Source organism: Pseudopodoces humilis, chromosome 15 (genome assembly GCF_049639895.1).
Source record: "Pseudopodoces humilis isolate 2021_Gansu_Grassland_sample_001 chromosome 15, ASM4963989v1, whole genome shotgun sequence".
In the NCBI taxonomy this organism is placed as follows: domain Eukaryota; kingdom Metazoa; phylum Chordata; class Aves; order Passeriformes; family Paridae; genus Pseudopodoces; species Pseudopodoces humilis.
The window spans coordinates 6,491,618-6,507,021 of record NC_142214.1 but is presented as its reverse complement, the minus strand read 5'-3'; the positions used below and the strand labels follow the sequence as shown (position 1 = coordinate 6,507,021).

The 15,404-nt window shown below is 41.7% G+C and overlaps 1 protein-coding gene across 1 annotated transcript; it reads right to left on the bottom strand.

Annotated features, from left to right (window-relative positions):
* Positions 1 to 897: 897 nt before the first annotated feature.
* Positions 898 to 13,772, bottom strand: LAS1L (LAS1 like ribosome biogenesis factor). The gene is made up of 13 exons (XM_005526249.3): positions 13,576 to 13,772; positions 12,870 to 12,995; positions 12,625 to 12,694; positions 11,398 to 11,479; positions 10,194 to 10,391; positions 9,525 to 9,571; positions 9,051 to 9,160; positions 8,274 to 8,359; positions 7,142 to 7,357; positions 5,807 to 5,942; positions 4,861 to 5,240; positions 3,783 to 3,924; positions 898 to 1,281 (listed from the first exon to the last, which is right to left on the bottom strand). Exons 1-13 carry the CDS (start codon positions 13,770 to 13,772, stop codon positions 1,191 to 1,193), a joined length of 1,881 nt encoding a protein of 626 aa, XP_005526306.2. The 3' UTR covers positions 898 to 1,190.
* Positions 13,773 to 15,404: the final 1,632 nt, after the last annotated feature.

Here is a 15,404-nt window from a genome sequence, read left to right as displayed (position 1 = left end):
GTTCCATTTTTGGATGTGTGGTAACAAGCAACTGCAGTAGAGCAGGATAACAAAAACCTAGAGAAGAAGGAATAAATAAATAATGCTTTCATTTTGGACATCTAGCTAAGCTTTTACTTCAGAGCCAGTCCAAAGCATCCATGAAGCTGCTCTTCTATGCATTCTAAGCATGCATTTCAACCCTCTGCAATGTACTGCTAAAGTTGTATGTCCCTTCTTGTATCCCTTCCTACTGACATGTTACTCCTTTTGTTTACTTTGTAAAACCTGAAAACTACTCCATGGACTCAGAGAAAGCCTCTAGCAGATGCACTTTAAGAAATTCTTACTGAGGAGTCCTGCAGTAAATATACACTTAAACTCCTGGGGTTTTTGACAGGTAACTGCAGAAGCCTCTTAAGTTCCAAGAACCTGTAATACAGGTAAAGAAAACTGAATTGAGGAAAAACTATCTGGAAGCCATTTTTCTCAACAACTTTGCAGCAAGGTCCTTGTTCAATCCATTTCTGCAGTAATCATACCAGCTCCCAGCAAAAACCACAGTATTGGTTATGAATATCTGCAAAATCATGAATAGAAGTAATGTGAAGCAAAACACTTCAATCAAAAAGAGACAGTAGTGGCTTCAAGACTATCACTTGAAAAAACATCGTGACAAAAACATTTCAAAGGTATTTGTGTATCACAGTGCATTCAGCCATGCTCTAGCTAGGATTGACCCTGATGCTTCATGTGATATTGTAGCCAGGTGAAGACTGTAGCACAATCTTATCCTGGCACAATCACTCCTCCAGGACAGTATTAGCATCACTGAAATAAGAAGGGCTCAACAGTCTCACTAATGAGGGCCAGAGGACACTTTCCAGAGTGAAAAACTGAGAAACAGCACCCAGGAGCAAGGTTTGCCTTGTGTCAGTTGTATTTATTTATGAAAAAGTTAAGGAACATGGAGGGATTCCAAAGTACTCTTAACTGTATTCAACAAAATTCAACTGGTTATGTAAGACAATGGTTACTGTACATGCAACTTAAAACACAACACCTTTATAAAACATTGATTTTACATGGTAAAAATCAATAAATTGCAGCAACAACAACTTGTCCTGGAGTGACTGCTTTCCCACCACCATTACTAGATCTTCCATGCCACTTGTACAATACAAAAAGTCACAGAGCGCTCTGCTGCTGTCTCAGAAAAGTTGAAGGCCACTTTTTATTTTATGGAAGTCATTCTGGGTCCATAACAATCCTCCTGTCATGGGAATATTCAGTTCTGCAGAGCTGTGAGGAAGAGAATAAAGCACGTTAGCAGTGGGCTGTTTTGGAAGCTCACATCACCAAATAATTTTGATAGCGCTTTATTTCGAAAACATTTCTCATTTTTAGCTCTAAAACATTTATCTGCTTGTATGTCCTCAGTTTTTAATCAGTTTGCTCAAGAGTGGCAATAGTCCTAAAACATGAAAGGTACAAGGCACAAACCAAAAGAAAGGTAACCAGGTACTAACAATTGTGAGGGAGAAATGACTGCAAAAATAACCAGAGAACAATTCTCATCCGAACTTTCATCTGTCCTTTGCAGCTGGGAATACAAGCTCAGGTGAAATGCAACTGACATGAGAACAGTCTCTCCCAAGTTACAAAACTTACAATACTACCCATTTCTATGGCTTTAGAAAGAATAATGGGACTTACAGACACATTCAAGGATGCAACCCCTAAAGCACCAGCATGTCAGCAACTCCATCCTCAGAAAACTCTCCAAGTGGTCATTATTTGCTAAATTTGCTTCTGCTGTCAGGTAAAACTGACACTGGGAGCCAATAAAAAGCGTGTAGGTTTATCACAAAACCCAAAACATCTGCCCGAGGATGACGGCAACTATTCAAAGCTTCAGAGATCGCCTCAGAAACACTAAACATGAATTTTTACAATAAACATGCACAGCATACACCAGAAAACCCACCAAAAAAATGAACACAACCTTTTGGGAGGAAGGAATTACAGAAAGACAAAGAAGGGCATTACTTTTTAGAAGGGTGTGTCCCATGGCCTATGCTGCAGGTGCTTTTTCTAAACTAATATTTTCAAAGTAGAACATCAAGTTTTCACAATCTCTCATACCATCCTTTAGTACCTCCCTTCATGAGCCTGGTAGAACAGCTTGCTGCAGACAGAGAACTTAGAGGGCAAGACCAGAAAAGTAAACAGCAAACACCCCTCCTGGAACAGGCCATACAAACACCTTTGATGGGGAAGCAAAAAACCCACATAGCTTTTTAGACAAAGGACAAGGTTTCTACACAGAAGAAAATGAAAGCAGTCAAGAAAATCTTCTTCCTGCCTTGGGGAAGTCAGACCATGCTTCTAACTCCACAAGTCCTTTGGCAAATGGAGAAGCTGCTATGCAAGGAAAGTAAGACTAATGAACAAGCTGCCATTGTAGCAGTCCTGATGAAACCTGGATTGTTTCCAGGCACAGCTACAGAAATAAATTAGGTTCTGCTCCTTTCTATTTGTGGTAGCAACAGGTTTTCCTCATGTTTCTTTCTAAGATTTTTTTTTCCTTGGCATCCTGTCAGGCTGTAATCTGAGTGGAACAAACTGTCTGCCCCTTTCCCCACACAAAGAGATGCAGAAACACATGTTACTTTTGGCCTGGTATGTGCTTTCTCCTTTTCTACATGAGTATTTCCTAGTAATATGAGCTGTATGACACATTATACTGTTCAAAAAAACAGCCTGAAATTTATAAATCTCGTGTATAGCTTTTCAATATACTATCAGTCCTCACCATGACTGAATCGTATTTCAAAATGCAGTTTAGTGCATCTTCCTCCAAAGGAACAGAATGTTACTGATAAGGGAAGGTCGGTAATTTGATGCCAGGGAGGATGACCAAGAGAATGGAGAAAAATGGAAGCTCTTCTCAGATTTGAAACTGAAAGCTTGGAATCTGAACACAACTCTGAATATGTGAAAATATGAACATGTACAAGATTTCTTCTCAATGAAATATCCCAGACTGCATGATTCCTAGTTCTTCACATTGCTACTAGATTGGGCCCACCAACCACAGAAAACAATCAGTGATTAGAAAGTTGTCCAATCGAGTGTTAAGGAAAATAACTACAATTCATTTATATTCTGAAGCATTACTTGGATTAAAATAACAGAAGACAGGTTTATATATATGTGATGAAACTAATTTGATGGCTTACAACATTCAAGTTCCTATGACTTTAAAGTGTGAAATAATGACCCTATTAAAACATCTCCAATGGGATGCTTTAACTGGATAAGCTTCATTTAGTAACAAAGGTGATCTGACTAAAAGCTTTATAGAATGCCCCCGTTATTTCCAGGACAATCTGTGTTTCTTTAGTCAGATCTGCAGCTCTAAATTACTAGCCACAGCTCTAAAAGGTCACTGGGCACTGCCAACATATTGAAGATCAAAGCCCCAGCTAACAGAAACTTCAATTTTCAAGCCTGCTGGGGCTGTGCTGATAGCTGCTAAACAGCAGTATTTCATAAACCTTGGAATGGTTTCTTTTAAAAAAGAGCAGCAGGAGTGAAGATAGGATATTATGAGATGGCATCATCAAAGGATATCATTAGGGACAGCTTTAGAGACAATAGTAGATATTTGGGTCAAACTATTTAAATAGAAGTACAAAGGAAATCTCAGCCTTAATTTTTCACATGGTATAGTAAAAGGCACAGAGAGAGAAATGCATTTCATGGTTCAGGGGCAAAGTCCCACCCACACCTTTACTCACTTTGTATTGAGAGACTTCCACTCATCCCTCACTGGCTGATCAAGCAGGGACATCATAGAATAATTATCCAACATGAGACCATCAGGATCATCTGTCTGACCTGGGAGTTTCCCAAGAGGAAAGTCTTTCCATCGTACTTCATCTAGATAAAAACAGTACAAAAACGAGAAGTCTGAGTTTCCCAAAGAGATATTTGAAACACAAGATCATCCTCCCCAAGTCCACAAATACTGCTTCCTGCAACTCAGCCATTCAGCAAATGATCTGAACCAATGTCACAGAAGCAGAGGACAATTTTGCATCAAAACATCCAGTTCTAAGAAGCTGTTCACATCAGCATACCTAAGATGTCTCCTTTTTTTTCTTTTTTTACTTGAGAAAATTTCCCAGTGAATGAAGTACAAGAGCTCAGTCTTCTAGTGGCTGCTTTTTTTCCTTTAAATGTCATTTTGACTCCAAATCCTCTCCACCAACTTCCTCCTCCTGTGTCTGAGTCCCTCCATGACTCATCCAAAATTCTTAGCTAGACAGACCTCCAGCCCCAGTGAGAAAGTACAGCTACTGCAACAAAGCTAAGAAAACACTGGATATACTGCTTATTCCTTATAAAAACCTGTCTTGCTCCTTTCTTTTGTTTGCCACCATGTCATAACAACCATTTTCCTAGAGCATGGAACTTGGGTTCACAGACAGACTGTGATTTCAAATACCCCAAAGTCTGACAAACAGAAGTCCAAGAAATATCTGTATTTTCTTCACCATTCTCAGCTGGCATATATGCTGCCCCATCAACTGGATACACTGAAATTTTAAACAGTTTGGAAAAGCCTAACATAAAAATAATTAAGACAGTAACAGCATGCTCCTGGAAAACACACAGTATTTTACGAGCTTAAGTGAAATGACTCCTGAGCATAAACAAAACACTATAAAATCCACATTTTTCAGTAATTTGGCATTTAGATGACTTTGAAGCACAACTTAATTGTGGCCAGGCCCAAAGGGCTGAGATGTCCTTGCATTTCAATTAACATCTGTCAGTGATGAAGACTGTCCAAGTCTTAGAATCACTTTTTACCTGCAGTGATCTGCCAGGGGGACCCCTGCAGTGCTGCCCTTTTCTCAGCAATGGCCACCATGGTACGAGAATGATCAAGTCCTTCCAAAGGATTTGTTTCAGTCACCATCTCCTCTTCCTCTTCTTCCATTTCCTCTGCACCACTGTCTCCCTCTGGCACATCTTCTTGTTTCTCTACAGTCTGCCCTTGATTTTTAACCTGATTTTCTTGCCTGGCTCTCCACTGTAAGTTCTCTAGAGTATAAATTTGCTGTTCACTGCCATCTGAAGAGAGTCCTGGACTGGACAAAGGGTCTCCTCCTTCTATGTAAATGGAAACAAGATAGAGAAGTTTCTTCCGAGAAGAACGTGACAAGCGAGGTCTCATGACTGCAAAGATCCTAGAAAGGAAAAAGGGCAATGGAAAAGTCTTAAAAGGGTTGATAAATCCTCATTTGGAGTCTTTTTTTAAGTGTTTGTTTTCTCCAGGACAGCTGGCTCACACAGCTCATTTAACAGGCAAAATCTGATTATTCCCTGGTCAGTAGATGCTGGAATACTCTGTGATTAAAATTAAGGACTTGGGATATTTCTAAGTAAATTACTGCTTTGCTGTTTTCACATGTAGAAGTTAGGAGCTGTGGTAAATTTCTGTCACCTGAATAAGGTCACATGTCTAACAAGTCACTTTGCTTCTGAACAGGTTGCTTCTTTAAACACCTCCCCAGATAACCTCTGCTTTCATTTTGAAGGTGCAATCCTTTAAAAATCCTTTTCCTTCTTCTCTTTGTGTGTAATCAATGGGGAGATGAATAGCAGCAAGCATGGCTTTATCTGCACCTGTTACAATTTCTACGAGATGCAAAGAAAGGCAAGGGAATGCAGCTACAGCTCAGCATTTCACTAGGGAACCAAAGCTTTTACAGAGCACTGTTTGCTCTTTTCTAGGTCACAGCATCAAACTTACATCTGAAGAAGATGTGGGGTTGCCCAACAGGGAGCTTGCAAGCAAATGTCAGTCAGTTTTATCCACTGCAAAGGAACTTTCCGGATGAACAGGTCCCTCGCAGACACCTGCTTGTTACACTGTTGTTTTTTCTTCCCTTCAAAGAAGATAATGAAAAGAACAGGGTACTCAAAACTCATCCAAAATATACCCTTTATCCTTCTGCATTTTTACTGGAACATATCCTCAAGTAAGCTGCCATTTTAACGCAAGTACATGACCAGATGTACCACACCAAATACATCAAGGTTGTTATAAAGGACTTGACAACACATGGACAGCTTGGGTAGCTTCACCAGACCTGACCACAAAGCAGTGAAGACATTCCCAAGCTGGCCCTTTCCAGACAGGAAAGCCACAAGATGTATTTGAATTATGACAAATAAATGCAGTGTACTGTATCTGGGGCCCAATATCATTCCAAATGCTCTGCAAACAATAGATTTAACAGCTGGGAACTAGCAGCATTCAGGGATCTTGGTACATCACAGATATGCTCAGCACTGACTGAAAGCACCAAATCTTAACCTATGACTGCCTGAGATACTGCCAAAATCTTCATGCAGTCTGAGGCAGACCAGGAGAAGACAGAAAAGGCACCACAATTAAGGGGCACAAACCTCTGCAAGGATGCAGTGTGTCACAGTACAAAAATCCTGTTAGCAGAAACGTGTGACACTGAGTAATTAAGGCCCTTCAGCACCCATCTCTGGAATGAAACAGTCTGCCAATTTGAAGTTCTAAAGAGTTAGGAACTGAAAATAAAATATTACTTCTTATTTGTGTGTAAGTTTAGATGGCATAAAAATCCTGTGATGGGATCAGTAAGGACAGCAACACTATTTAGTATCTTATAAAGGCAGGCTTCTGTTAAGGGAGAAAAGAACTGGGAACAAGGATCTCATAACACCACATGTTACAGCAGCAGACAGCATATAAGGATGTTATTTCCTACAAGTATAAGGATGTTATTTCTAAAAGTATTGACATCTGGAGAAATTAGCACTTAATGGCCTGATCTTTCCTGTGAGAGATTTGCTTTTCCTATCTGGAGGAGGCTGCAGCAAACTTATCAATAACAATTTCATTTTTTTGCTAAGAAATGCATGACATGCACAAAGTGTAGGTTGAAAAGTCTAAGAAATGCAACAAGCTTTATGTTCACATGACAAAATACACTAATTAGGCTACTGCACTTTATGTATAAAGGTCCCACCACTTTACTAATATAGTTTTACACTAGTACAGAAGAAACTCTTATGCTTTTTTAAACACAGAGATTCAAGACACACTCACCATTATTTACTTTGGCAATGCCAGCCAGCAACTCAGAAATCCAGTTGATCAAGAAGTGAGGCCGGAGCTCTGAAGAGTCAGAACATTCCTTCAACTCTATAAACATTTTCTCTATTAGGACCTGCGTAAAACTTCGTGAAAGGAGGCCTGACAGCAAAGGATGCCAAAAGCAGTAAAATATCGAGGGAATTTTGAATTGCCATTCCTCTTTATTTTCTGCAGTAAGAAGAAAAAAATGAATCAGAGAAGCCAGAAATTCGTGATTTGTAATTTTTTTATGAAATACAGGTGTGACACTTGTGCTAGACTAAAGAGGTTTTTTTCTCAGATCACTGATTCCAGGATATTTCCTGAGGTCCTCACTGAACCTGAAACTATTATCTTTCTTATGCTAGGCAAGTAAAATAAGTAGCAATTTGATAATTAGCACAAGGAAATTAATAACACAGGAAGATCTATCTGTTTTGCTAATTCCTTTCCAGTTTCAGCTTATTTCACATATAATTAAGAGCTATTCTACCTAAAAAATATACTGCAAAAAGAAGGTTCATTGAGCAAAGCTGCATAAAATCAAAAAGCTTTTAAAGTTTTCTACTGTTATAAAGTCATGGAAATTTAAGAACATTTCTTGGAAAGTTCTTTGGCTGTGAAATAGGGAATTTATTTTCATTCCATCTAGGTGCCTAGTTCTCTTGCAAACAAAAAATGCAACTCCACATATGGGCAGAAGCTTGGAACTATGATGCAGCTGGTGAATGAAGCTTAAAAAACCCCATGTATTTTGATTTGCTTCAAATCTTCAGTGTAGAAGAAAAACAAGTAGGAGTTCCTGAAATCAGCAACTATTGCAGAAAAGGGCAGAGATGCAAGCTTTGAAAGATGTTTTGGCTAGATATTAATTGCTGAAGAGCTGTCCTTCCATCCCAAGAGATCTATGCAAAAGCAATAGCTAAGCATGGCTATAAGGGGTTCTGGAGAACAGGGCAAAATTTGTTTAAGGACCCAATTATATGTATGTGACGAAACTAATTTGTAGCCAATTACAGATTCCAATATAATGAGAAAAAAAGAACAGACTTGGTCATAACACTAGCTATGCATTTTCTATTTGGGTTATGCATAAAATACTCACCTTCATACTTGATATTGAGCATCTTCAGACAATCCATGCTTGGAATGAGAAAACCATCACTGAGAAGAGCTTCAGCCACTGTCTCCCTAGAGCAGAGAGATTTATTATTGCCACTTATTCCTTTATGTATCAAAACACCACTTGCACCAGTTCTGAAACAAGTTTGACTGCCAATACCTGGAACCGTGAGGAGGGAATGGAGAATTTTTTGTTTGAACAACAGACCTAGTAATGCTGTTCTTGTATGGCACACATATTTATATTCAAAACATCAGGAGTTATGGCTCTTATCTGTAAGACGATACTCCCTCCCCTCTGCAGTTACAGTGATTAGATTTCTCAAAGCAGGTCAAGATTTCCATGCAAATTTATATGGTAATACAGAAGTCTCAACACACTAGGTCCTAGAGGCTCTGCAGTAATAGACAGATAAAAAATATAGAAAATGCCAAGTATTGCCCTGCAATTTTTAAGAATTCTAAAGGTTACTGTGAAATCAAAATCTCTATAGGGTTGTTGGGAGCTTTTGAAGACACTGAAGATGCTGCATGCCTTGGTCCAGCATCGCTAAGTCTGGGACAACAGCTCAGAGACCATCTGGCAAAGGACCATTGCTCATTAGCACAGATCAACAACTGAATCCTTAAAGATGTTGAGGAAATTGACTAATTGCTTTCTCTATGATCAGCTACAGGACACTATGAAAAGGCAATTTAATAGGTCTACAGCCCAGTTCAGCACTGTGCCTTCCACCTCAGTTCTTTATCAGAGACATACCTGTTTTCCTGTGTCAGGTCTTTGATCTGAGCCAAAATCCAGTCCATTTCTGAAGAGGACTCAAGCCACAACTCTTGAGACTTTGAAACAGATGGCATAGTCTGCATAACCTGAGTGAAAGAAAAATTCAAGCATGAACAGAAAATATACTCCCATGGCAAACACAAACATTATTGCTATGACAAGAAGATGTACATGGCACGTATACTTCATCACCAGTACTTGAAGAAGCTCACAAATGTTCCTCTTTCTTGGAATCTCCAATAAGTACGTATCTCCTTTATAAATCTGAACAAAGTACCCACATTAGGAACTGTCACAGCTCAAATTGCTTGTTCCCTGTAGTGAAGTTTTCCTTTGGCAAGCCACGTACGACAACACTAGCAGACAGACCTGAGCAAGGAACTAACAAGGAAGAGAAAATATATTACCCAAGAAAGAATTAACAGAAGAGATGATCATGAGTGCACTTACCCGGAACTGCTCATTCTTGTAAGATATCAGAACATCTCTGACTTTTTCTATAAATAAACATAAATACATTGTTTAAGCAGAAGATCAACTATGTAAGGGAATTTTATATCTAAGGAACCTGCTTAGTTTTGCTAAATTTACACTCAAGGAAGGCATTGATCAAATGAAGCCAGCAATTCTGTTGGCAGACTGAAGACTCCCAAAACTCTCAGACCTTTCCAGCAACATAAATTTTCTCAAGGGGCATTGAACCATGATTTCCATACTTTCTCACTAACAGTAGCAAAAGACAGGTAAGTTGGATAAACCCAGACAGCTCAAAAACAAATTCCAAAATAGATCAGTGTAGGTAAAAATTGTTCCCATATGCATTTTATGTTCTGTTGCATATTTGTATTCCTTATACTTGCATTTTGCATCAATTGCAACAGTGCTACAGCTGTACAAACCAAAGTGCTAAAAATTTGGAGAAATACTAGCAAACCAGTTATTCAACCCCAGGAATCCACCAAGACCCAAAGAGGAATCCCAAACCTGAGCTACAGGTCCATCTTTATGCTAGAAAAGTGCACACATTTAAACGTTTAAACATTCTAAAAACTACACATTTAAACTGCTTTCTCTAGCATATCTAATCCTTGTATCTTCTACTGTTCTAGGAGCTCCTACCATGGAATTCCTTGTGCTTCTCATGGGCCTCATGCTGTGGGGTTCGATTCTCCCATGCATCATTGTCCAACACTTCATTTGCTTCCACTTCTTCCTGCTCTTCTTCCTCATCCTCATACTCGTCTTCTTCACACAAGTTATTGCCCAGCTGACGGTTCCAGTACATCTTCCGTAGCCAGTCCAGCACAACATCACAACCTAAAGGAGAACAGAAAACAACTTCTCAGTGAAGATTTCTTTGTTATGGCAAAAAATAATAGGTGGCATATTGTTATTTTGTATTATGAAAATAAATGCTATTAACCAGTTATGAACCCTGAAAACATAAAAAACTCCATTAATGAAAACGTGAACAAGACAAAAAAAATCCGAACAAACCCCCCAAAAACCAAACCAAAACCAACCTCCAAAAAGAAACCAGGAGAAAAAAAAAAAAAGATTGGACACTGCTATGGCACTGCACCTTGCTCAAGCTAGCTCAAATTTAAGCAGCAGCTAGGTCCCTGCATTGGCATCCTGATGAGAAAATGAATCAGTACTTTAGTATCACCATGGTCAATACAGCATCTACAACAATAACATAATTTTTTTGTGCAGGGACTACACTATGCATACATTAGATAGAATGGAAAGAAAATGCCTTTACTTCCATCAGCATTTTTGAAATTCAATCTAAGGACCATGCTGAAGATTATTTAACTAGATCCTCAAGCCTTAACCCAAAATTCCAAGAAATCTCTTCAAATGCTATTAGCTGGTCATTTGCCCATGTTTGCAGCATCCACATTTCTCTTTAAATGGGACTTTTTAAAGAGTCTTAGGTATCACTAAACAATCAGGAAAAGCTTTTACCTATTTCCCCAAGACAAACTTCCTGCGCTGTAAAAAACCAAAAGCACCAAACTGTTGCAACCAGATGTTGTTATTTCAAGTCATTTTTTCAGGGACAGGAGAAAGCCTCTGAGCATCTGCCCTGTGAGGAACCACAACCTGGAGCCACTCGACATGGCTCAGCTCTCCTCACAGGGAAATCCTCCCAGTGTTTGATATCACAACTCTCCCTGCCATGACAAGCACGCTGCCTGTCCTGCTTCACCCCAAAACGGAGGCAGGGGTGCTCTCCTCAGGGCCCGCAGCACTGGCATTGCCACCCCAAGCATGCCTCAGGCCACCCCTCCCAATGCCAGCCGCTGCTGGCACTCACCCTTGCGGCACAGAGCCAGCCGTGGCAGCTTCCCGTGCGTCAGCTCGTGACGGAGGTCCACAATCCACACAGGGATGTCCACCTGCAACAGCAGCCAACACATGTTACCCCTCTGTTCCCACTGCATCAGGCCACACCTGCAGGCAGCCCTGCAAAGCTGCAGAGAGCCTCTACCAGGTGGGAACAGCACCTTACTGGCCACTCCTGCACTGTAGCTCCCCTGGTTCCCACTTCCGAGAGTGGGCCAAGATCCCCCAGCCCTCTGACGCCACTCCTCCTGTGGCCTAGGATCCATACAAACTTGCATTTTACAGTTTAAGTTCTTCAGTGTTACATGCAACAAGAGATTTCTTTTTAGACAGAGCTGTTACATGAAATTTAATGATACTGAGAAGCAGTTAAACTATATTTAAATGGATGAAACATTCTGGGTAACTCTATATCAAAGACACAAATAATATCTTATATAACACTGAAATTTACATGGTAATTTGCATGAAGTTTTTTGCAACTTTCCTGAGGACAACTACCCTTAACAATGCAAGACGTTTGCTTTTAAGCTTGATCAGTTTTAAAAAGTGAGAAGCACAACTTTTCTCAAAAACCCAGAAAAAAAAAATCAATTCATCATTCTCACAGGGGCCCAAACATATACAGAAGAGTCTCAAATACTGTCTGTCCTTCACTGTCAAAACTTGTTCAGTCCCAGGAATGATGTCCAGTGCAGCTGGCAGTAAAAGGACTCAAGTTGGTCCTGCTAATACAGTTACAGCTTGAACCTTTCCTCCTCCACACACAAGTGGAAAAGCTCACCTGAAGAAAGAGATACGAGATGAAAATACCTGCAAATGTGTTTTTTATGTATAGCCTTGCTTGTTAAAGACTAGGATTTAAAAAACCACAGGTTTAGCTCTTTTTCCTATCTCAGTAGCTAAGAAAGAAAAATGTGAGATAGTATGTCAAGTTGATTTACACACATGTAAATCAAGACTTTTGATCACATATGATTCAAAAACTTTTAATGATCACCAGCCTTATTGTGACTTCAAAGAACAAAGTTTTAGATCCAGTTGCAATAAACCTGTTTAAAACTTTGCAGCTGGAATAAACAAGCATCTATGGCTGTTATTTTGGTTACAAAAGAATGATCCCCCACAATTTCATCCACTCAGTGTCGTTAATAACCAATGCATATACTTTCTGTATAGATGTAAATTATCAAGTTACCTCTCTGGCTAATTGTCTCAGAGAAATGCTGACCATCTTCTGTTTCCTTTCCGTGATCAAGTTGACAAATCTGTATGCAGGTTACAGAAAAGATAAATGACTATCAAGAGCTGCAGAGACAAACTCCCCATGTGCTTGGGTCCAACCCTGTGGCCCCAGAGATGCAAAGTGAACTCAGACAGTGGAATAATGACATCTCTCCAGGTTTTTCTCTCTCAAAGCACAAGGGCCCTGAGAGCCCTTACCTTACAAGTGCAAGCCCATAAGAGAGGATGAGCTCATGTGATTTCAATCTGCCAGATGAATCGAGGACCTTACAGCAAATCAGTTCTGCCGTGCAGTCCACTGCAAGAGGCATTTTTGGACCATACCTGGAAGCAAAGGAAAACCAGGTGTGCAGGCTCACACAAATACACTCACCCTGTAAAAAAGGCAACTTTCCCACTACATTTTGTGCTCTGTAGTACTTAACAGCCTGAGAAATGGTCTGCTGAGACAGCAACAAAGGCTCTTTCCAGGCTTCTACTGCAACAGAGTGGTTACACTGTTACTCCTAAGCACACACTGAATGAGTATATACTGATACACTAAACGCATACACAAGATGCTTTACTTAGGCGGGTCTTGTGTACGGGTGCAGCAGAGGCAATTTAGGGGCCCTGGATGTGCTCGCTGCCTAGAGAAATCAGCCCGTGCAATTGCGGGCATGCAGGGCTTCTGCCTCCCCTGTTCCCACGGGGCACCGTGGCATAAACTACGTGCCCGGAGCCCCCCGTGATGAAGAAAAATCCCTGCAACACGGGGCCGTCTGCCCGGCTGCACCACCGGCCTGCCCACCCGGCCCCGGCCTGCCCACACGGCCCCGGCCGCGGAGCTCCTCGGCGGCGCCTGGGCTCCAGGGACAGAGGCCACATCGAGAGCCACATCGCGCTCCCCGCCCGCGGCCCGTACCGGCTCTTCCACGCCGAGACGCGGTCCAGCGCGTCCTGCTGCAGCCGGCTGTCCCCGCAGTACAGCCCCACCATCACCTGGTCCCACTCCGCCCGGCCCCTCCACGCCACCACCGTCCTCAGCGGATTCAGCCGCTTGCGGGCCGGGGAGGAGGTGGGCCGGCCGCGGCGTGAGGCCGGGCCCCCGCGGGGCGCCATGCCGCCACCGCCAGCACCGCCCCGCGCCCCGCCCCGCCCTGCCCGCGCTGCGCCGCTTCCGCTTCCCCTTCCCCTTCCCGCGCCCGCCGCCCGCCGCTGGGTGCGGCCGCCTCAGGTTCTGCTCGGGGCCGTTCTCCCCTTGTGCAGCTGCGGGGAGCTGAGGGACGGCGAGGTGTGCCCTTGAATCAGGGCGAGGGAAGCCTTGCGAGAAAGCGCTGGAGCATCCCCAACAGCCACACCATGTGCCCCGTAATGTTGTCCAAACGCTTCTTGAACTCTGTCAGCCTTGGTGCTGTGGGCACTTCCCTGGGGAGCCTGTTCCAGGGCCCGGCCACCCTCTGGGTGAAAAGTCTTTTCTAAATAGTCAATCTAAACGTCCCCTGACTCAACTTCATGCTATTTCCTGAATCATGAGAGTGAAGAGATCTGTACCTGCCCCTCCCCTTCGTGAAGATGTTGAAGAACACAATGAAGTCTGACCTCAGTCTCCAGGCTGAACAAACCAAGTCACCTCAGCCACTCCTCATAGGCTTCCCCTCCCGACCTCTCCCCTTCCTCCTGGCCCTCCTTTGGATGCCCAAAACAGCGCAGAGTACTCAAGGTGGGGCAAGGACACTTCTTGCTGAAGAATTTTTTTCTAATATCCAACCTAAACCTCCCCTAACACAATGTCAGGCCATTCCCTTGGGTCCTGTCCCTGGTCACCAAAGGGAAGAGATCAGTGCCTGCTCCTTCTCTTCTCCTCATGAGGAAGTTGTGAATTGATGAGGTTTCCCCTCAGTCTCCTCCAGGCTGACCAGAGCAAGTGACCTCAGCCCTGCTCATCCAGGCTCCCCTCAAGGCCTTTCACCAGTTCTTGATTTTTATGTAACAAAGTCACTGGGCTACTAGTCAAAATATCTACGCTGGGTTTTTTTATTGTTCAAAAAGAAGAACATAATCTACACCACTCAGTACCATTTTAATGTAATTTACTTTCTTGGGGCATAGATAAAAATTAAGAATATTTCTCTTTTAACTGGATAGTCTTGTTATATATGTTTAATTCTAAAATAACTGAAGTTTTTGAGATATAAAAAACCCAACATCCCGTTGTTTATGTAGCAGGATGATGTGCTAAGATTGTCTTGTTTAGGAAGTAAAAAATTCAGTATGCAATAACATTTAAGTTTTTAAATTTCATTAAGGTTGTGTTTTTATTTCAGTTTTGATTAAGTTTTGTCTGTATGTATGATTTTTCTGTTCATAATAGCATTTTAAGGCTGCTTTATTTTTCTTGAAACATGAGGTAACTTCCCTCTATTCCAGTGCAATTATAATGAATTAGTTTTTGTCTAAAGTGGAGGGAAAAACACTGCAAACATTTCAGGCACAAAGCACATGAGAAGCTGCAGAGGCAATGATAGTTGGTAAAATGTTTTTATTTTGAATCAGAATAAAAAATCAGAAGCTGGATATCTGTTAAGAATCAGATTGTCAGGATGCAGTGGGGGCCAGCAATTCCTGGCAGTCAGTGAGCCAGAACCCAAAACTGCCGGAGCAGGATCCTCATCAGCCAGGCCCCAGCTACACAGTACCAGGTGAGGTGTGCTGAGCAGAGCAGACCCAGAGATGACAACCAGATTCAGCCAA

Coding starts and splice junctions, on each gene's coding strand:
- LAS1L (XM_005526249.3), bottom strand. CDS start 13,772: ATGGCGCCCCGCGGGGGCCCGGCCTCACGCCGCGGCCGGCCCACCTCC. Junction 11,480..12,624: donor TGAGACAATTAGCCAGAGAG/GTAACTTGATAA, acceptor CTGCTGTTGCAG/GTGGACATCCCTGTGTGGAT. Junction 9,161..9,524: donor ACAAGAATGAGCAGTTCCGG/GTAAGTGCACTC, acceptor TCTTTCACTCAG/GTTATGCAGACTATGCCATC.